We start from the raw sequence: 22,844 nt of genomic DNA on the forward strand, positions 1-22,844 counted from the left end.
ACCTTCAGAGCCTCCCAGTATTAAGAGTCCTTTAAGATTCTTACAATTAATTAAATCAGGATTTGACTTAATCCTTACTTCACTTAATAAAGGGTTAAGTACCCTGGGTGGAGAGGGGAGGGGTGTAAAGTGTGAGAGAAACTAGACTTGGGGGGGAGGGGTACAAATAGATCATGAAATGATATGGATTTGGATGATACTTTGGTTCATGAGGATTGTGTGTCTTTGGGGGGGTATTTGAAAAAGAAATAAGGAGAAAATGAATATAATTCGATGTAATTCAAGACGCTTAAAAAGTATATTTCTAATGAGACAGAAGAGGGGAAGATACTTAGTAACTTTGAGGCAATGCTGTTTATCAAACAATCAGTCATTCTGTGATGGTATTTTTATAATACTTTGAGTTTACCTAACAATCAATTAATCAAGCTATGATTGATGTTACTTGATTAATAGTACCTCAGTGATAAATAACACCAGGTGAAGAGGAACAAAGATTTAAAATATTAGAGGAAAAGAAGGGAAAGTGTGAAAATTGAGCACATTCAATTCAATAGATTTGGCCCAGAGCAGGAATAAGATACATTCCCACTAGGGTTTAAAAATCTATCCAGTTCTACAGGGAAGGGAGGGGGTCATGGGAAGAGAAAGCTAAGGGAAGAAGGGGGCTGATAAAAGGGAAGGCAAAGTTGTAAGTGCAAATAAAATGAAAGTTAAATTTTAAGAAAAGTTAAATGGGAAAGAGCAAAACTTTGGTGAGGAGAATTAAGAGGAAAGGAAACAAAAATTTAAAGGGGAAAGAACTTGGAGGGAAATACAGAATTAGTAATCTTAACTGTAAATGTGAATGGAATGAACTCAAAAAATGGAAGAGGATAACAGAATGGTTTAAAAATCAGAATTCTACAATATGTTTAAGAGAAACATTTTTTGAAGAAGAGAGATACACTCAGGGTAAAACTAAAATATTGGAGTGAAATAGACTTAGTGCTTCAGCTGAAGTAAAAAAAAAAATCAGGGGGTAGCCATCCTGATCTCAGATAAAACAAAAGCAAAATAGATCTCATTAAAAGGCACCATAGGTAATGAACTATATCATTATTAAACATCTTTGCACCTAGTGGTATATCATCCAAATTCCTAGAGGAAAATTTGAGTGATTTGCAAGTAGACATGACAGCAAAACTTTAATAATAGGGGACCTCAACCTCCCTCTCTCAGAAGTAGGCAAATCTAACCATAAATAAACAAGAAGAAAGTTAATAAAGTGAATGAAATCTTAGAAAACTTAGATATGCTAGACCTCTGGAGAAAACTTATTGGGGATAGAAAAGAAAACACCTTTTTCTTGGCAGTACATGGCATCTATACCAAAATTGACCAAAATTGGCCCCCAAACCTGTTAATCAAACGCAGAATGGCAGAAATAATAAATGTCTATTTATCAAGACCATGACACAATAAAATTTACACGTAGTAAAGGGTCAGAGAAAGAGAAACTAATTGCAAATTAAATAACTTAATTTTTAATAATGAATGGATCAAGCAACAAATCATAGAAGTAATTATTTTATCCAAGAAAATGATAATCATACCAAAATCTATGGGATGCAGCCAAGGCAGTTTTGAGGAGAAACTTTATATCTATAAATGCTTATATGAATAAAATAAAGAAGAGATCAATGAATTGGGTATGCAAAGAAAAAAACTAGAAAAAGATCAAATTAAAAGTCCCCAATTAAATATCAAATTAGAAATTCTGAAAAATCAAGGAAGAGATTAATAAAATTGAAAGCAAGAAAATCATTAATCTAATAAATAAAACTGAGAGTTAGTTTTATGAAAAAGCCGATAAAATAGATAAATAGGTTAATCTGACTTAAAAAAAAGAAAGAAGGCAACCAAATTACCAATATCAAAAATGGAAAGGGTGAACTAACTACCAATGAGGAGGAAATTAAAGAGATAATTCAGAGTGTCTTTGTTCAACAGTATGTCAATAAATTTGATAACCTGAATGAAATGGATGAATATTTACAAAAATGCAAACTGCCCAGTTTAACAAAAGAGGAAATAACATACTTACATAACCCCATTTCAAAAAAAGAAATCAAAGAAACCATCAATAAATTCCCTAAGAAAAAATCTTCAGATCCAGAGAGATTTAAAAGTAAATTCTACCAAACCTTTAAAGAAAAATTAATTCCTATTCTACATAAACTTTTAAAAGATAGAAGTTCTAACAAATTCCTTATATGACACCAACATGGTGCTGATAACTAAACCAGGAAGAACCAAAACAGACAAAATTAGAGACCAATCTCCCTAATAAACATTGATACAAAGATCTTAAATAAAACTTTAGCAATGAGATTAAAGGAAGTTATTACTAAGATAATACACTATGATTAGGTAGGATTTATATCAGGTAGGCAGGAGTGGTTCAATATTAGGAAAACTTTCAACATAATTGAACATATCAATAGCAAAACCAACAGAAATCTTTTGATTATTTCAATAGATGCTGAAAAAGCCTTTGATAAAATACGCCATCCATTCCTATTAAAAACACTACAAAGTTTAGGAATAAATGGAGTTTTCCTTAAAATAATAAGTAGTAATTATGTAAAACCCTCAACAAATATTATATGTAATGGGGATAAACTTGGAGCATTTCCAGTAAGAACAGGGGTAAAACAAGGATCCCCATTATCACCATCATTATTCAATATATTTTTAGAGATGTTAGCTCTAGCAATAAGAGAAGAAAAATAAATGGAAGGCATCAGAATTGGTAATGGGGAAGCATTTGATGGTATACTTATAGACACTGAATAAATCATCTAAAGACCTCCTTGAAACAATTAACAAATTCATCAAAGTAACAGTATATAAAATAAACCCACAAAAGAATGAGCATTTCTCTATATGAACAACAAAACCCAAGATCAAGTGATAGAGAAATTCTATTTAAAGTAAATGTAGAGAAGATGAAATATTTGAGCATCTACCTCCTAAGACAAATCCAGAAACTGTATGGACATAAATATAAAGCACCATTCACCCAAATAGTCAGATCTAAATAACTGGGAAAATGTCAATTGTCCATGGTTAGGTAGAGCTAATATAATAAAAATGGCAATTCTACCCAAAATTAAATTTACTTACTCATTACCATACGAATCTAAGTACCAAATAACTACTTTACTGAACTAGAAAAAATAATACAAAATTCATAAAACAAATGGTCAAGAATAGCAAGTGAACTGATGAAAAAAATGTAAAGGAAAATGACCTAACTCTACCAAAAACTTTACTATAAACCAACTCAGTTTTATTTATTTAACTCTCAGTTTTATTTATTAGATTAATGATTTTCTTGCTTTCAATTTTATTAATCTCTTCCTTGATTTTTCAGAATTTCTAATTTGGTATTTAATTGGGGAACCTTTAATTTGATCTTTTTTCTAGTTTTTTTCTTTGCATACCCAATTCATTGATCTCTTCTTTATTTTATTCATATAAACCAACAGTCATCAAAGTGTCCTGGTACTGGTTAAGAAATAGATCCATGGATTAGGATGGGTTCAAAAGAAACAGAAGTAAATCACTAGAGTAATCTACGGTTTGACAAAAACAAAGACATTAGCTTTTGGGAATAAGAACTCACTATTTGTCAAAAATTGTTGGGAAAAACTAGAAAAATGGTATAGCAAAAAAAAAATAGTATTGCCATAGACCCACACCTCATACCCTATACCAAAATAAGGTTAAAATGGGTATAGGATTTAGACATAAAGGTCAACACCATGTAAACTAATAGATCAAGAAATTATCTATCTATGAAAAGGGGACACATTTTTGACCAAATAAGAGATAGAGTACACCATAAACTACAAAATGAATGTTTATGACTATATTAAGTTAAAAAGTTTTTGTACTAATAAAATCAATGCTGCCAAAATAAGAAGGAAAGCAGAAAGTTGGGAAAGCATCTTCACATATGGGAGTTCTGATAAAGGTCCCATTTCTAAAATATATAGAGAATTGCATCAAATTTATAAGACTACAAGTCATTCTTCAATTGATAAATGGTCAAAGGATATGAATTGACAGTTTTCAAATGAATTCAAAGTCTATATAATATATGAAAAATGTTCTAAAGCATTATTGATTAGAGAAATTAAAATTTAAATAACTCTGAGATTATCACCTCATACCTAACACATTATCTAAGGTGACAAAAACGGAAAATGATTGATGTTGGAGAGGCTGTGGGAGGATTGGGACATTGATGCATTGCAGGTGGAGTTGTGAAGTGATCCAACATTTCTGGAGAGCAATATGGAACTATGCCCAAAGAGCAGTAAAACTGTTTGACCCAGAAATTCCAATTCTAGGCCTATATTCAGAAGAAATCATTAAAAATGGGAGAAACCCACATATTCCAAAATATTCATAGTAACTCTTTTTGTAGTAGCAAAGAATTGGAAATTGAGGGGATGCCCATCAATTGGGGAACGGCTAAACTAGTTATGGTATATGAATATTATGTAGTATTATTGTTCTATAAGACACCATAAATGATCGGACACTGGAGAAGCATGGAAGGAATTAGAGCATCTGAAGCTGAATGAAGGGAGTAGAGCCAAGAGAACAATGTACACATTAACAACAATATTGTGAGATGATCAACCTTGATGGATGCAGCAATTCAGAGAGCTAGGATAACTCTATTAGACCATCTATGACAATGTTATTCCCCAGAGGAAGAAAAACAAAACAAAAACAAAAAATAATATCCTTCAGAATCTAAGGACCACAATATTCACTTTTTAAAGAAAAATATTTCTTATATATTTCCTTTCCCTTAATCCTAATTCCTCCTACCAAAATATGTAAATATGCTTAACACAGATATATAAGTATAATATTAACCTGACTGTTTGCTGCTGAAAGGGGGGGGGGGGAAGGGAGGGGGGGGAATATTGTAACTTAGAAATATGCAGAGTATTATGGATGAATGTTTTAAAAAACTTTTATAGCATGTATTTGGAAAAGTAAAACATCAACAAAAAAGGACTGTATTCCAAATTATCAAAAAAAAAAAACTTAACCAAGATTCTGTGAACTCAACAGAGAACACTCTTTGAAGTATCACACTTCATCTCTCCTAATAGTAACACAAGGACAGCTAAATGTTACAGTGGATAGAGTGCTAATCCTGGAAAAATCTGGCCTCAGACATTCACCAGCTGAGTGATATTGGATAAATCACTTAGCCTTGTTTGTTTTAGTTTCCTATTCTGTAAAATGAATAGAAAAAGAAAGTGATAAACCACTCTAGTAACTTTGCCAAGAAAGCCCCAAATGGAGTTGTGAAGAACTGGACATGACTGAAAACAAACAACAAAGAAGAAAAATCATAAGCTCGACAAACTTTTTATTAATAGATACTTGTTTAACAATGAATCTGATCCTCCCCTCCACAAAGCTTTTTATTGACAAGACAGATCACTTCATCACTACAATATATACAGGGAAGTTCTATCTATAATAGAAACAATAATGGTTTTCCAAACCTGCATCTTTGAAATTAAGAAGGAAGAGCTAAAAAAATCATAGAGAAATAGAGAAGAAAGACTGATTAGAATTCAGGGATGGGGACAACCTTGAACATTTCATAATCTTCTAGAACCAGGTGAGTGAAATTCAAATACTTTTACCGCATACCTTTTTTAATTCTGGAATGCCATTCATTTTCAGCCTTGGGCATAGACATATGAAGGGAAGAATCAGGGAGTATTTCTCTTACTCATCAGTATTCCATAATATTTGTGTTCTGCTTACTTAACATTTTCCTACAAATTAAAATCAGTGTCATTTAACATTTGTCTTTTGTCACAATATACTGGAAAAATGCTTAAATATTATCAAAGCATGCTCTATATTCTATTATTTATAGCTTATTTTAAAGATTAAAAAGACTTTGAAAAAACTTGAGACCTAACTGTTTAATGGGTTTTTGTTCTGTTTTTTTCCCCAGCATGGAGGAGTGTGAAGCCCTTTGCTCTCGACTGGCCATCATGGTCAATGGCAGTTTCAAGTGTCTTGGTTCTCCCCAGCATATTAAAAACAGGTAATGCCAGTCATTTCATTGGCACTGATAATGTGGGTAAGGAAGCAGTGGTATTTCTGTTAATCTTCCCTCTTTTCTGTCTGCTTGGAAGTGTAAAAGTGAAAGAGCTATGTTTTTCTTTTCCTCATGAAAGATTCTGCTTAGTAACAGGCCCCAAGACACCTATAGTCAGTATGGATAGTTAGAAATGAAGAGGCAAGGACCCACTGGACTGGATTCAGAAAATCCTACTCTCATTGAGTGCTGTGTTGTTTGATGCTCAGATTTCATCACTTAGTAAATTAACTAGCCAATAATGATAAGTCACTGGAGAATCCTTAGTGCTTAATTTTAGGAAGGAGAAAATGAAGAGAAGAGACTACTTGGCGGCACAATAGATAGAACAATGAGTCTGGAGTAAAGACCTGAGTTTAAATTTGGCCTCAGAAACGTATTAGTTGTGTAATCCTGGACAAATCACTTAACCTTATTTGCCTCAATTTCCTCATCTGTAAAATGAATTGGAGAAGAAAATAATAAAAACTCCATTATTTTTGCCAAGAAAACTTGAAATGGGATCTCAGAGTTAGACACCACTGAAAAACAGCTAAACAAATAAAAAAATGGAAAAAAATTTACATTCCTAATGTTAATAGAATACACACTTAAAGATCTCCACCCTGATTTCTGATTCCTGATATGATTATTGTCACAGTCACAAGCAAGTCTTGAATCTGGTTTCAAGGCTGGTTTTCTCTCCTCTAACAGTTTTCTTTTAAAATTCGTTACATTGCCCAATTTTTCCTAGTACCTCTTTCCAGTCCATGTAACAAAGATTATATTTTAAAGGAAAAAAAAGATGAAGAGGAAAAAAACTATAAGCAACAGATTGAGGGTTTTGTTTTCTTAGTCAATTTGTAACTTTTTTGTTTTTTTTGTATTATTTAATCCATTCACATTTAAATTATGAGTTAGGTTTATATTTTTATCCTTGTCTCTAATATGACTCTTTTTCTGAATTTGGATTTTTTAAAAAAAAAATCAATATCTTTAAAGTTATTATTGCTTCTTCAGTTACTTTTGCTTAGTCTATTGTAAGGAAACCATATTTCCATAGGTTCTCTTCTCTTCTCCTTTATATTCCTTCCTCCATTTATTCCTCAATTGATAAATGGCTAAAAAAGACATGAAGAGGCAAATCTCAGAAGAAATAAGAGCTTTCAACAGTCAAATGTCAAAAAATGCTCCAAATCATTGATTGGTATCGCCTCACACTCACTAGATTGGCCAATGTGACAGTAAAGGAAAATAACAAATATTGGAAGGGATGTGGAAATTTAGAGTAACAATGTACTGCTGATGGAGTTCTGAATTAGTCCATCCCTTATGAAAAACAACGTGGAATCATGCCCAAAGGGGTAATTCTTTGACTCTGAAATGCCACCAAGTAGATTTGCATCCCGAAGAGATTTTTTTTTTTTAAAAAAAAGAAAAGGACCCACATGTACAAAAATGTCCACAGCAGCTCCCTCTGTGGTGGCCAAGAACTGCAAATCAAGGGAATGTCAATCAATCATAGAATGGGTATATGACTGAGAAAGAATACCATCATACTTTAAGAAATGATAAGCAAGACAGTTTCAGAAAAACCCTGGAAAAGCTGCAAATTAAAGTGGGCATAACTAGCAAAACACAGTACATAAAAAAAGCAATACTCTATTGATAGTCCACCATGAAAAACTTAACTACTCTAATCAATACAATGAATCAAGACAATCTAAAGCTCTCAATGTGAAAGATGCTATTCAATTTAGAGAGAACTGATGAACTAGTGCAGATGGAAGAATACTGTTTTCATTTTCATTATTTTTAATATCCCCCTTCCAATATAGCAAATACAGAAATTCAGTGAATTCATAGATATAATGGTATCATATTGCTTGCCTTCTCAATGGGTGGGGGAGGGAGAGAATCTGCTACTCAAAATAAAAAAAAAGAATAATATTATATAAATAAATAATATAAAAATAAATATCACTTCATTCTCTATACCTCATTTGCCATCCTTTCTTCTAGATTTTGGAATTTACTTATTAATTCCTTTTTCATTCTTCCTTTTACTCAATTTAATTCAGTTTTTTTCTTTTTTCCATTGGCATTTTGTTCCATGTAAGGAACAAAAATTTCCATTTATTTTTCCATTTCCACTACTCCCCCTTCTGTTCTTTAACTTTTTTTGTTAGTTTTTTTAAAAAAAAATTTCCTTGTTTTGGCAAGACAGTGGGGTTAAGTGACTTGCCCAAGGTCACCCAGTTAGGTGATTATTAAGTGTCTGAGGGTAGATTTGAGCTCAGGTCCTTTTTGACTCCAGGGCTCTTGCTCTATCAACTATGTCACCTAGCTGTCATTTTTTTTCTAAGAAGGATTTCTTTACTTTGCTATCTTCATTTATTCTCTTATTTCTATTCTAAAATTTTATTCTTTTATTCATGGTCCTAATACATCTTTATTTCTTCTTTAGTCTGTGTTTCTCAAAGAATTAAAACCTTTTTTTTTTTTTTTTTGCTTCTTTGAAGAGATTTACTAAGGTACACTCCAGTTTTTCAATTCTGTCCATTATTTCTCCTTTAGATACCATACATTCTTCTTTTTTAACTGATATTTTATTTTTCCAATTACATGTTATGAAAGTATTTTGATATTCATCCATCTGCATATGCATATTTTTAAGTTACATAATTTCTTTCCACCCTCCCTTCCCTCAGTGATGTTTGGTAAATATTGTACATATATTTGTATTTAATGTATTTACAGATTAGTCATTTTCTGTATGAGGAAAGGGAAAAGGAAGAAAACTATGAAAGAAATGTTTAAAAAGTAAATGTAGCGTTCATTCATATTCTGTAGGGTCTTTTTTGTTTTGTTTTGATTTGTTTTTCTTCCTTTGGATGTGATGTGAATAGCATTGTCCATTGAAGGTTTTCTAGGGCTGTTCTAGCTCTCTGAACTGCTGAAATGCATCCATCAAGGTTGATCAATCACAACATACATTATTCTTTCAAGATTCTTATTTTTCTTTTGTTATCATTTGAAAAATATTGCTGTGATTTCATACTCTCTTGGAAATCCAAAAGTTTTGCAGCCTCATCAGGTTAATTGTTTTTTATCTTGTTATGTTAGAGATTTTTGAATTTGTTTAGATGCCATCTTCCCTTTTGTTATTAATAGCCACCTTCTTGATGTATTTGCTTGCTCAACTTTTTTTTAACATAATTTCCTTCTGGGGTCTTTGGTAAATTCAGTCTTTTTTTTTTCTTTTATTCTTCTATCACTCAGTTTCTGATTCCTTTTCTCTTGATGGCAGATCCCTTGAAGGTTGGAATTCAAAGGTCTCTTTGAAAGTCCACATAGGGAATTCAATTTTCAATAGTCTCCATCCCTTCACTAAATGAATTCAGAGAGTATAGAACTGGCTCCAGCTAGATTCTAGTTTCTTTTCCTTCTGGCCTGATATAACCCTTCACACATTGGCATTCTACTCCAGTTCTCTTTGTTCTCCAGTTTTATGTTTGAGATGTCTCAGGCTGACCAGAAGTTGTTCTGATTTCCTATATCTCCATCTCCTCTGTCACTAATCACCAGTCTGTCACAATGCTATATTTGCACAGGATGTCTAATTTGGAAACAGATCTCAGGGCCAATTGGGAAAAGCCAATTTCATCTCGAGTCACCTAGATGTCTGAGTATTCACATTGAACATTGGTGGGGAGAAGACCCTTGTCCTTCCAGTCTGCATATCTCCCCCTCCCCTTTTCCTTTTCCCCAGGGTGAGGAATCCCTATCATCAACTTTTAGCCTTCTGCCATTTGGTTGAGGCTGGGAGCGAAGTAAAAGATCTCCACTAAGTTTTGCTCCCTTTTTTTTTACATGCATATACACAAAACTATAGAAAAGAAATATAAGATGTTTTTGAGAGGAATAGAAAAATTATAAGATGTGTTTAAGAGGAATCCTATCTGAGGGATTAGGCACATGGACTGAGTTTTAAAGGAAGTAAGATGTTCTCAGAAGTAGAGAAGATTGAATTCTAGGCAATGGAGATAGAAAGGGTCAAAGATGGAGATGAAAGATGGAGGGAAATGTGTGAGGAAAAGGCACTACTTACATGTTGATCAACAAATGGCTGACTTCTCCATTATATATATATAATATATATATATATATATATATATATATATATATATATATATATAATATATATATTATATATATATAAAACACATGCATGTATATCTTGATATACATGCATATATATTTAATTATAAAGAATATTCATGCAGGATATTTAAATATAAGGTCATTTGGGAGGTACTACACTAGCAACTGGAAGGGAGTCATGAAAGACCTGATGTAGAAGGTGGTCTTTAAGAGACATCTTGAAAGTAAAAAAAGTATTGCTATGAGGTGAAGAAGAAGGGAATTAATTTTAGATGTTTAGGATGGCCACTATAAAGAAAGATGGCATATGGCAGACATAGACCATCTTGTGTAAGGAACAAAAACAACGTCAATTCGGCTAGATTACAGAGTGTAAGAGAACAAGTAAATGTGCAATAAGTTTGGAAAGATAGTTTGGGGTCAGCTTATAAAAAACTATACAATCTAAATCGAGAACTCTAGATTTTTTTCCCTAGTTTACTAAAACCTTCATATTTTTATAGTTTACATTTTAGTCATCTCTTATTTATCTGGTATTTCTTCTGTTGATTTTTTTAAACTGAAGTGTAAGAGTTTATCCATCACAATTACGTATCATTTTATTAGATGGAGTCAAATGTTTAATTCTGCCAAGATCATTTTTTGGATCCTGACTTAGTTACCTAGTTTGTTAGCTATTCCATTCAACTTTCTGTAATCTGATTTGACAAATATGTTATCTATATATCACCAAAATGTTAAAAACTGAAAAAAGATATGTTTAAAAGAATTTACAACAATCCACTCATTCCTGGGCATTCTATTGAAGCATGCCTTCCAATCTGACATCTGAAAATTAAGAGGATGCTTTGGTTCTAGCTATTCAGCCAATTTAGAATCGACCTAATTATAATAACATCTAGCCCACATGTCTCTCTGATCCTTACAGCACAGCATGAAAGATTTTGCCAAGTGCTTTGCTAAAATCAAGACAGGCTGTGTCCAAAACATGTCCCTGATCTAACAGTTTAGTAATCCCATCCCCAAAGCAAATAAAGTTGCTTTTGTATGATGTATTCTTGCTGGTGCTATAGTGGCTTTTTTGCTTCCCTTTCTAGGTGTTCAAAAAACTTATCTCATGTTTTCTAGAATTTTCCCAGGAAATATAATTAAACTCACAGTCCTATATTTTAGTAAACTCCATCTTGACTTTTCCCATGTGCTTTTAAATTTTTTAGGATAATATTTTCCTTTCTATATAATCTTATAAATGTTTGGAATCATAAGTATGGTGTACCCATCCTTTTGCATCTCAAAGCTTAAGCAAGTTATTTAATATCTCTGGGCATCAGTTTCTTCAACTGTAAAGTGAGGGTGGTTGTATTAGATAATTCTCATATTCTCTTTTAATTCTAAATTATAAGATCATATTATCCTAATCTTCAGATGTGTCTTCTTCACACCACTGGAAAATTAACTTTTTTATTGAACATATATGGTAACATTATATTTTTCAATATCTTCATTGACTTTCTATTTCATTTAAAATAAACTAAAATTTTTTCCACATCTGGCTCTAAACACTTTTTCAAACTCTATGATGTACTTCTACTCATTGTGGGTTGCTTCTGTTATAATCATGCCACAAATGAGTATCAAATAATTCTGCTTCCATGTCTTTGGTCAGGCTGTTTCCTATGCCCAGAATGATCTGCTATTTCCTGCCCTCTACCTAAATGTTCAATTTTTTTTTAATTTTAGCTCATATTAGCTACCATATAAAATCTATTCCCAATCTTTGAGTTAGAAATAAGTTCTATATTTTTTCAACCTGAAGAAATTTTTCTCTCTATTGTTCATATATTCTCCTATCTCACATAGTTCTGAGGAGAATCAAAGGCAATAATTGTAATAATGTGTATATATATACACACATAAACTTTTTATTTAGTGTGAAATTTACTTATAAATGTAAACTATGATATTGTTTATTATATAAAAAGGAACCGGTCTCTTTGGGGAAGGAAGTCAAAGTTCTATTGGGAGATATTAATGAAAGCTATGGGTCAAGGTATAATAGTAATCTAGTCAAATAGATCCAGACTGTGGATGGGAATAATCAAACTGTTTAAAGCATTCATCAACCCTGAGGGTGGGGTGGGAGTGAAAGCTTTAATGCTTTAAGACTTGAGAAGAGCTATTGTACAAATGACCACATCTAACCCATTATAACAGTTCTGTAAGGTATATGATACCCATGTTATAGATCTCAAACCCAACAGAGAGTAAAGAGGATTTCACATGTCTCTAAGAATGTGAAGACTTCCTCTGGTGGAATAGGCAGATGACATGAATTTGTTTTGATAGTCATGAAGGTTATTGAAGGAACACTCTGGAATACTTTGGTCACATCTCAAAGGTGCCAGGGTAATCCATAGCATCCAAGTTCATCTCCAATCATCTTTCCTTTTGTCTTGATGATTCTTGGAGAAAGTGTAACTCTGGTGACTGTGAAATTCTACCTCATTCAATTCATGTTCAAATCAAGATATCACCCCACAAAGCAAGGGGTCCTCTTTGAAAATCAAGGACAAACAATAATTTAAAATATTATCACAAACTATTACCAGTCATTATATAAGCATTATAGTTATCTGTGCTCTCCTTTATTAATTGTATCGAAAGCACTAGGGGAATTTTTACTTATTTTATTTTTAAAAATATTGTCCCTTAAAATTTTAAAATTAATTTTTACAAATAACCTTAAGTGTTTTTATTAATATTTATTATTCTTAAAATCATTTGCCTAAGTGAAATGAAATTGATGACCATTTGATAAATACTACCTATAGAAGATGATTCTTGAGGGGAATATTGAGGGAAGTCTGGGATCATAAAGGGTGGAAGTGAGGAGTGAGTTCTCTAGTGTAAATGTGTGGATATGGGAAGTGGGCTGATCTTTTGAAGAACAACAAAAATAGATAGTTTCCCTGAATAGAACAATGGGGATTTGAAGAAATAAACAATGATCCTGAAAAAATTACCTGGTGCCAGGTAATAAATAGCAGAATGGTTTGTATTTTATCCCAGAGACAATATCAGTCACTTGCAATTATTGAGAAGGGAAGTAACATGATGAAATTTGTGGTTAAGAAAAATTGCATTAGTATAATGTGCAGAGTAGACTGAAGTGAGAAGAAACCTTAATCAGGAAGACCAATTAGGATACATTGCCATCGCATGAATTGTTAGGAATGGCTGAAATAAAAGGATCAGATACAAGAAGTTTTGTGGAGGTAAAAGCAATATGATTTACAACCAATTGGTTATGTAGAAGAGAGAGAGAATGTGAGGAGCTGAAGATAATGCCAAGATTATGAATCCCAGGAGACCAGTAGAATGGTGGAGTCTTTCACAAAAATAGGCTAATGAAGAAGAATAGATTTTAGGAGAAAGATAATGAATTTTATGTTAGACTCATTGAAGTTGCTATGTTTTTGATCCATCCAGTTTGAAATATCCTATAGGTGACACCTGATGCCTTCCTGAATATATAAATCTATTAGTCATTTGTATTTAGACAATAATTAAAAATGTAGGATGAGACCACCAAGAAAAGAAAGTTCAGAAAAAAAGCTTTGAGGAATGGTAGTTGGGTGATTATAGCATAGGGAAGAAAAAAAAAGGAAGGAATAGGTGCCAGATATTATATTAAATACTTGACAAATATCTCCTTTGATCTGCAAAAATAATTCTGAATTGTTGGTGCTCTTATTATTCTCATTTTACAATCGAGGGAACTGAGCCAACAGAGATTAAGTGACTTGCATAATACTAGCTAGCATTTATAGAATACTTGATATGTCCTAGGCACTGTGTTACACACTTTCGAATTTTTATCTCATTTGATCCTCATAATAAACCTGGGAGGTAGGCACTATTATTGCTGCCATTTTAATGATGGGGAAACTGAGGTAAACAGAGGTCAAATGACTTAAACAGTTATACAGCTAACAAATCTCTCAGGTCATATTTGAATTCAGGTCTTCTGGATGCAGGTTCTAGCTCCTGCCTCACCTAGCCAACTCAGGTGGGAAACAGGAAGAATTCTGCTACAGCACTCTCCTTAACTACTTAAATCCTATTCAAATGTTGGTCTTTAATGAGGAATAAATCTCATCTATACTATTTAAATAAAGGACATACATTGGTAAAATGAGTCAAGATGTATATTAAAAGAAAATAAAGCTTTTGTATTAACATATACATTATTAGTCTTCTGGAAGGATGAGTACTAATAATTAATTACCTCATTAAACTTGATGAGATGAAATTCTAAAATAATAATCCTAAAGTAGATCTTTTTGTCATTCCTTAATTGCAAGCTAAGTTATATCTTCATACTACCATGAAAAATGGTAATGATATATTCAAGAGAAGAGATGGATATGTTTTATCTAGACATTTTTTTTACTTCAAGATTCATAAACTCTAGTACAATGTTCATGTTACCCTAACAGATAAGCAGAAACACAAGGTTAAAGCAAACCATAGGAAGAAATGAAGGAAAAAGAGGAAGAAGAGGAAAAGAAAGAAGGGAAGGAAGGAAAGAAGGAAGAAAAGAAGGAAAGAAAAATTGAGTGGAGAAAGATCTTATATTCTATTTCCATCTTAGAGGTTATACCCTAATGCTTGCACATAGAAAGAATACTATGTGATTATTTGCATTTGAGGGAAAGGAGAAAGGAAAGAAGAAAGGGAAGAAATTAAGAAAGTGTTCCCATAGGAAATGAGATCCCACAATGAAGATATGAGGAGAGAATAATTGTTAGACTTGGGCAACAAATGTTCAAATACATTGATATCAGGACAGAATGATGTCTTTGGAAAAGAGAAAATAGGTCAGTGTGTCAGGGACAAAAAAATGCATGTAGGGAGTAATATGCATTTATCCTAGAAAAGTGGTTTGTGGATGCAAATTGAAAAGGTTTTTATTTGTAAAGCTAAATAATTTGTCTTTTTATCATGAGACAAGAAGGATCCATTGAAGATAGGGAAAATACATTTAAATTTTCATTTTAAGATTATTTTTTATCAAAGATGCATTGGAAAGGAGAGAGACAAGGAACTGGGATTCTAATTAAGAAACTACTAAATAATCTTAGCAGGTTATGAGAGACTAAACTAATGGCCATGTGAGTAGAGAGAACAAAACAAATGCAAATAAGACTTGACATTTGTTTGGTTATAACAAATAAGAGAGGAGATGATTGCAGAGTTACCAACTTTAGTTACTGGAACAATGGTGGTATCTTTAATAGAATGAATAAAGTTTGGAAGAATAGCAGGCTTTTTGCAGGGGCAAGAAAGGAAAAAAATGTTGCATTCTGGATATGTTGAGTTTGAGTTGCCTGTGGATCATTCAATTGGAAAAATATTCAGTAGGGCTGCTGTTGTTCTTTGGTCATTTTTCATTTGTACCTGACTCTTCATGACCCCATTTTCTTGGTAAAGATACTGGAGTAGTTTGACATTTACTTCTCCAGAGCATTCTACAGCTGAGGAGACTGAGGCAAAGAAAGTTCAGTGACTTGCCCAGGGTCACAATGATAATTCGTCGACTCAGAAAGAAGAGTCTTTCTGACTCCTGGCCTGGCCATACCCAGTGTACCATGTAACTGTCCTAATAGCAATGGAGTGATCTTTTAAAATAAGATTTATTGATGCATTCTGTTTCTTACACAATCTTAGTTATTGGAATTATCCCCTTTCCTCCCAGATAATCATCCCATATAACAAATAATATTTTTAGAGAAGAAGAAAGGTCATTTAAACTGAGCAATGTTTTGAACTATACAGATCCACAAAGATTTGGGTTGGAGATATTCTCTCATATCCCTTCAACTGAGTCCTATTGAATATTACTAGGCAAGATAAGCTATCAGACATTAAGATTCTATCCCAAACTTAATTGCCAAGCATTTAAACTCTGCTTCAAAGAGTACAGTGCCTATGGATTGGTCACAAGGTTTGAATTCCTAAGATTATTTTAGGCAGAACTTACATAAAGCAAGTGCCCACATGGAGGTCAGAAGAAGGGCTTCAAGGACACTCTCAAGATCTCTCTGAAGAATTCAGAAATTGATTGTGAGACATGGGAGACACTGGCACAGGGTGATCCAGTATGGCATGACACATCCATAATAGGCATCATGCTGTATGAGCAAAGAGGAATTGCAGTAGCTCAAAAGAAATGTGAGATGGCCAAATGTAGAGCTATCTCCCTCCCTAATACTCATATAGACTATGTATGTCTGATGTGATAGAGACTTCCAAGTTCAAATTGATATGATCAGACACAAACAGCCAGAAACACTGTTCATTGACCCCAACAACATAATGTCATTTTTGATCCTCTTCAAATTCATAGGTCAAACAACAACAACAAAAAAAAACCAGCTAGATCTTTAAAATTTTGTTTACTTTTAATGGTATGCAGTTGTGCTTTCCTCATATTGGTGTTATTATGTATTTTGTTTTCTTTACTCTGCAGACTTTACTTTGCTTCAATTAATACAGATCTTTCAATTTTTTTCTGTATTCATGCAAATACTTTTTAACAGAACAGTAATATTCCATTACATTCACATACCCATAAATAGCAAAGAAGAAGATAAAAAGGGTTGCTTTCTGAACCAATGGAGGAATATCCTTATTGATGTAATTATATCATTACTGTTTCTGCTACTGCTTCAAGCTCATGTTCATGTAGTACCAGACAATTAATAAAACTAATTTCTCATAATAATCCTGGGAGGTAAATGGTATAAGTACCATTCCTATTCTGTAAGGGGAGAACTTGAGATTCAGGAAGGCAATGTCCACATTCACAAAAAGCAAATGAGATAGAAACTGAAGTCAGTACTTGTGACTGCAAGTTTTATTTTCTCTGTTGCCCATCCTTGGAATGCTCTACCTTGTCATCTCTGCAATTGCTTTCTCCTTTATATGTCCAGTTAAATGCCATCTTTCTAACTTTTCAATTCTATTCCATCAGTTAATTTCCTATCCTGTTATATATGCTGACTCCCAACTATATATATCTATATCTATGTATCTATGTATCTGTCTATGTATCTATCTATGTATCTATCTATGTATCTATCTATCTACCATCTATCTATCTATCATCTATGTATAAGATCCTTGAGGATAGGGGGCTGTTTTTTGATTCAGTGGTCAGCTCAAGACCTGGAACTTAGTGAGTGCTTATTCAATGTTTGTTAATTAACTGATTGAAGCAATAAATGAGGTTGATGACTTGTTTGTGATTTCAATATAGTAGGCAACTCCTGATGAAGAAACTCCCCATGCTGATGCAGATTTACAACCATTTTACAATTTATAATCATATAGAATTTCCCAAAGGCACTGAATAGTTATTTGATTTTTCTCAGGGTCACAATACTAGTATGGATCACATAACTAGTGTGGATCACATAACTAGTATGGATCTCTTTTGAACCCAGGTGTAACCAATTCAAGACAAACTCTCTAACCATTGTGCATTGCTGCCTCTGCAAATTACAATAATTTTAAAATAGTTCCTTTAAGGTTTACAAAATATTTTCATTTGTCTCTGATACTGGTCAAAGGGAGATAGGAGGTATAAATGTAAAAGACTTGGGATCAAAAAGACCTTAGCTCATTACATACCTGAGACACAGCTTTGTCACCCTGGGCAAGTCACCTGACTTCTTTTATGCCTCAGTTTGTTCTTGGTAACATGATTAAGGTAATGATGACATTGCTCATATGATAAATACTGATGAGGGGAAGTAGAGGCTCTCTGTACTTGAAATAATCATAATCTTTCCCCACAAGCCATTTTGCTTGGTCTTTGGGATCAAGTGTCACCTTTACCTACAGTAATGGATTAATAAGAAAATGGATTAATGGATTAATAAGAAAAACAATGAGCGTGGTCAAGCTGTTTGCCCTATGAATTTGAAGAGGATCAAAATGACATCATGTTGTTGAATCTGAATCTGACTTGATGACCTAAGTAAGATCCTTTCTAGGTCTATTTCAACGATACTATTAATCCTATTAATGAGGCAATTCAAGTATTAGCTACCTGGTGCCAAATTAGTGCTTCTATATCACATGCCTATATCATTCCCATTCTCAAAAATCTGCCTCTGGCATCAAAAGGCAAATTTCTGTTTGGCATTCAAAGCCTTTCCTGATCTTCTTAGAACTTACCTTTCCAGACTTAGTTCATACAAATAATCTATCTTCCAGAAAAACAAAATGGACTATTTGTTGTTCCTCCTCTTCAACATAATAATTCATTTACTGATTGATTCCTTTATAACAACTGTCCCCAATATCTGGAATTGACTTCCTTCTCTCCCTTCCTTCTTTAAATCTCCAGTTTCCTGTAAAAAGAACCAAAGTGTCTCCCCCACCTTTCTCCGTGAAGCTGACTTTTCCTGATTATTACAGTTTTTAATGTTCTCTGCCTATTGGAAGTGCCTAGTGTCTACTTTCAGATTTATTTATGCATACATAGCCTCCCTAATTCCATAAGAATGTGAACTCCTAAGGGGACACAGGAGGATAACGGTTTTTGTCATTTTATTTCTAACTCCTGCCATAATATCCTGCCTGTGGTAGGCCAATAAAGACTAAGTGATAAGTAGAATCTCCTCATCTCCACTGTTTGAAAATGAGGAAACTGAGACTCAAAGAAGTGGTGGGACTTGCCTAAGATCACCCAAGAGGAAATGTGAAAAGTTATTTTCTGATGATCAAGTTCATTGTTTTTCCTATTAGTCCATTACTGTAGGTAAAGGTGACACTTGATCCCAAAGACCAAGCAAAATGTCTTTTTGGGAAAGCTATGATTATTCCAAGTACAGAGAGTCTCCACTTTCCCTCATCAATATTATCATCTGGGCAATGTCATCATTACCTTGATGTCTACATGTGTACCAGCAGACGGCAGACACATTAGGAAGTCACCTGGAAGGAAGCAGCAGCAGCTGGTGGCAGCAGCTGTATTATGCCTTTGGAACTGACCTCAGCAAAAGCCCAAAGCCCAGGGATAAGTATCAGCAAGCCAATGAAAACCATAATTTTTAAAATACAAAATGCATGATTAAAATGCCCTAGCCAATTGGTTAAGGAGAGGAGAAATATGTATAAAAAAAGCAGCAATTGATTGTCACACAATCTACAAGGATTTTTATCCTGATGCCAGCATGAAAAATGTTGATTCCAAAAGAAAGATAATGCAATGCCAAAGAAAAGATAATACAATGTCATTTTTATTATTTCTTTTTGTTTATCACTTTTTTAAAAGGCATATGATTTATGTAGAATTCAATAAAAATAATGAATTCCATGCTCTAGAATTTTATTTTTCAAAGGAGATAATAACATGAATATTTGCAAATAAATAACATTTTAAATTTTACCATGAAAAAGGGAAATAAATTGCAAGGTAGATAGCAATTCTAATTAAATATTCATGTAACTATGACTAGGAAAGAAACGTCTTAGAAGAGGAAACCCTACCATAGGATAATTTTACTCCTTTGAAAAAGAAATCATTATTATTAGCTACATTAAGTATTAGATATGTGGAAGATTATGTTTTTGTATAACATCTATCTCTCTAACAATCTATGCACATGTTTGTTGTAAATCCTGCTGAATGCTGCAATTTTATTTTTATCCCTTAGAACTTTTATTTAAGTACTTTTATTTAATATGATCCTGATTACTCAAAGACATTGTACAATTTAAAAGCTGAGACACCTTAGAAATAATAACTAAAGTGAACTTTTGACTTGACAAAGAACTTGAGATCCAGAAATCTAAAGTTACTTGTTCAAATTCCCCTAGTTAATAGGAGACCTGAGACTTGAACCTAAGTCTCCTGACTTGGAATTCAAGTATGTGCTCTTTATAGTAAGAAAAAAAGGTGTATTAGGAAGAAAAAAAATCAGTTAACCTTGGTTGCTGTCAGCATTGCTGACTTAACTGATATTAATAGTTTGCCATCTCATTTATTTCCATGACTTCATGCATTTGGACAGAATTAATGTTGACCCAATGTAATTACTCCAAAAGAATTTAAGGATCACACAGTCTTTCTCCTTCTAGGTTTTTCATTTGGTAAATTGAGAATCTATGTTAAGGGATGTGTTTATCCAGAACTGCCAACTCTCAGCTGTGCAATCATTGATCCTTAAGCAGGAAGAGATTACAAACCCTTTATTTATTTTACTTCTCCCTCTTCCATCCCTTCAAACTCCTCAAATACTTGACTCATACTTTATGAAAATTTTTTTGGTGGAAGTCATAAAAAGGAAATTTTATTTTAATGAGGCTCTTTAGGATAATATCACAATATGAAAATGGAATTAAGATTTATTTTGAGTGGTGCTATATATTAATTTCTGGGATCAATATGTGGAATTTATTGGGAAGCAAAATGTTTGCTCATTATAAGGGACAACTGTCTAGGAAATGAAGCTATTCAAAGAAAGTCATATAAATGAGTTCGAATATTTGCTAACAGATATAAAACTTACATTCAAATGTAAAGTGCTATTTCTACTTGAGGTGGTAGACTTATCATCACTCAAAATATTCCAGAATAACCCTGTAAAGTTACTTATAAATGCTGAAAAGGGAAGAACAGAAATTTCCCCAAAATTCACAGTACATAAGTTTTGTCCATTTCCTCTACATCATAAATATGATGATGATGATGATGATGATAAATATGCATCTAGGGATAATTAAGTACCAATCTCACTAAACTTCAAATGTAATTACTAACTTCTTAGTCTGTCCAAGTTTTTTTCTAGGACTTGGAATCATGAAAGATTCTTTTTTTTTAATTTTCATCTATTTGTACATGCATATTTCCAGGACACAAAACCTCCCCTCTATCCTTTCTTCCCATTGCCCTCCCCTTCAGTAGGGAACAGTCAGGCTAGCATTTTACATATATAATTTGTTAAACATACTTACAAATTAGTAATTTTTGGCATGAAGAATTAGAAGAGGAGATTATTTTAGAAAGTGTTCATCTGATTCAGCAGGGGTAGTTTTTTCTGTGTGTTTTGTTTTCTTTTGTTTTTCTTCTACTGGTTGGAGATAATATAGTTCATAACCAGTCTAATACAGATGTCCTAGCTCTCTGGGACTGTTGAAAGGAGTTGTGTCTATTAAGGTTGTTCATCTCATAATGCTGTTGATATGTATATTGTTCTCTTGACTCTACTCCCTTTGCTCAACATCAGATCCTGTAAGTCATTCCATGGCTCTTTAGAAATCTATTTACATCTTTCCTTTTTATTTTAGAGATTAAGAAACTCAGTCATAAAGTCTGAGAGCCAAAATTTGAATTCAAAGCTACTGGCTCCAAACATAGCATTTCCTCTATTGAAAAACATTAAATAAAATATTTTTAAAAATTCATAGACTCAAATGTAAGAATTTCTATCTAAAAATCAAAAATCACTCAATTATATCATGCATCATTGATGTATAAACAAAAAATCCAATTTTTCAAAATTATAAAAGTTATATAGACCTTCATAAAACAACTAAATGATTTCTCCTCCTCCCTTATATGTATAAGATATTTCCCTAAAACTAATTCTCTCCTTACCAAAAACCAATGACTTCTGTTACCAGCACCACCAGGACCATCCATCATTTTAGGCTTTCAAAGCACTTTACATAAGTCAACTAATTTGAGTCTATCACTTCAACCCTACTTGTGTAAGATTAGTAAAGCACTCTGCATATAAATAACCCTGTTTTCAAAGAACACAATTTAAATTTTACTTTATTTTTGAAAACTTTATCTATTTATTCATCTGAATATATCATCTCTTCCTTATCTACTGTTATTTCTATTTTTTTAGTTTTTTTTTTTTTTGCAAGGCAAATGGGGTCAAGTGGCTTGCCCAAGGCCACGTAGCTAGGTAATTATTAAGTGTCTGAGACCAGATTTGAACCCAGGTACTCCTGACTCCAAGGCTGCTGCTTTATCCACTAAGCCACCTAGCCACTCCCACTGTGTTATCTCTATGTAAAAGTCAAAAAAGAAACACACTTCAGCAAAATAATTGACTGTGCCTAACAGTGCAGTATTCCACAACCATAGCTACTACTTCTGCAAAGAAAGGAAGGATGTACATTTCCCTTCTATTTATGGGACCACATGTGATCATTATAATTTTATTGCACTAAATTTGGTTTTATTGACTTTCTCATTATATTAATATGTTTATTGGATATATTATTTTCCTGATGTGATAAATTTCTTATGACCCAATTTATAGAAATCTACCCATTCTCCAATGAGTTTTTTTTTTAATTTAAAAACTGCTCAGGATTTTATTTTATTATTTAATTTTTTAAGAAATAAAAGTTTTTGTTATTTAACTTATTTTTAAAAAAAATTAATTTTAAATTATTACAATAATCTTGTTGGGAGAGT

General features: G+C 32.8%; 1 protein-coding gene across 1 annotated transcript in view; it reads left to right on the top strand.

Moving 5' to 3' along the window:
- Positions 1-22,844, top strand: part of ABCA13 (ATP binding cassette subfamily A member 13) — a 493,610-nt gene that overhangs the window by 441,142 nt on the left and 29,624 nt on the right. Inside the window, exon 52 of the mRNA XM_074199032.1 lies at positions 6,047-6,139. Within this exon, the coding sequence (XP_074055133.1) occupies positions 6,047-6,139 (93 nt within the window). The remainder of the gene's footprint in view (positions 1-6,046; positions 6,140-22,844) is intronic.

This window comes from Macrotis lagotis, chromosome 8 (assembly GCF_037893015.1).
Source record: "Macrotis lagotis isolate mMagLag1 chromosome 8, bilby.v1.9.chrom.fasta, whole genome shotgun sequence".
Lineage (NCBI taxonomy): Eukaryota > Metazoa > Chordata > Mammalia > Peramelemorphia > Peramelidae > Macrotis > Macrotis lagotis.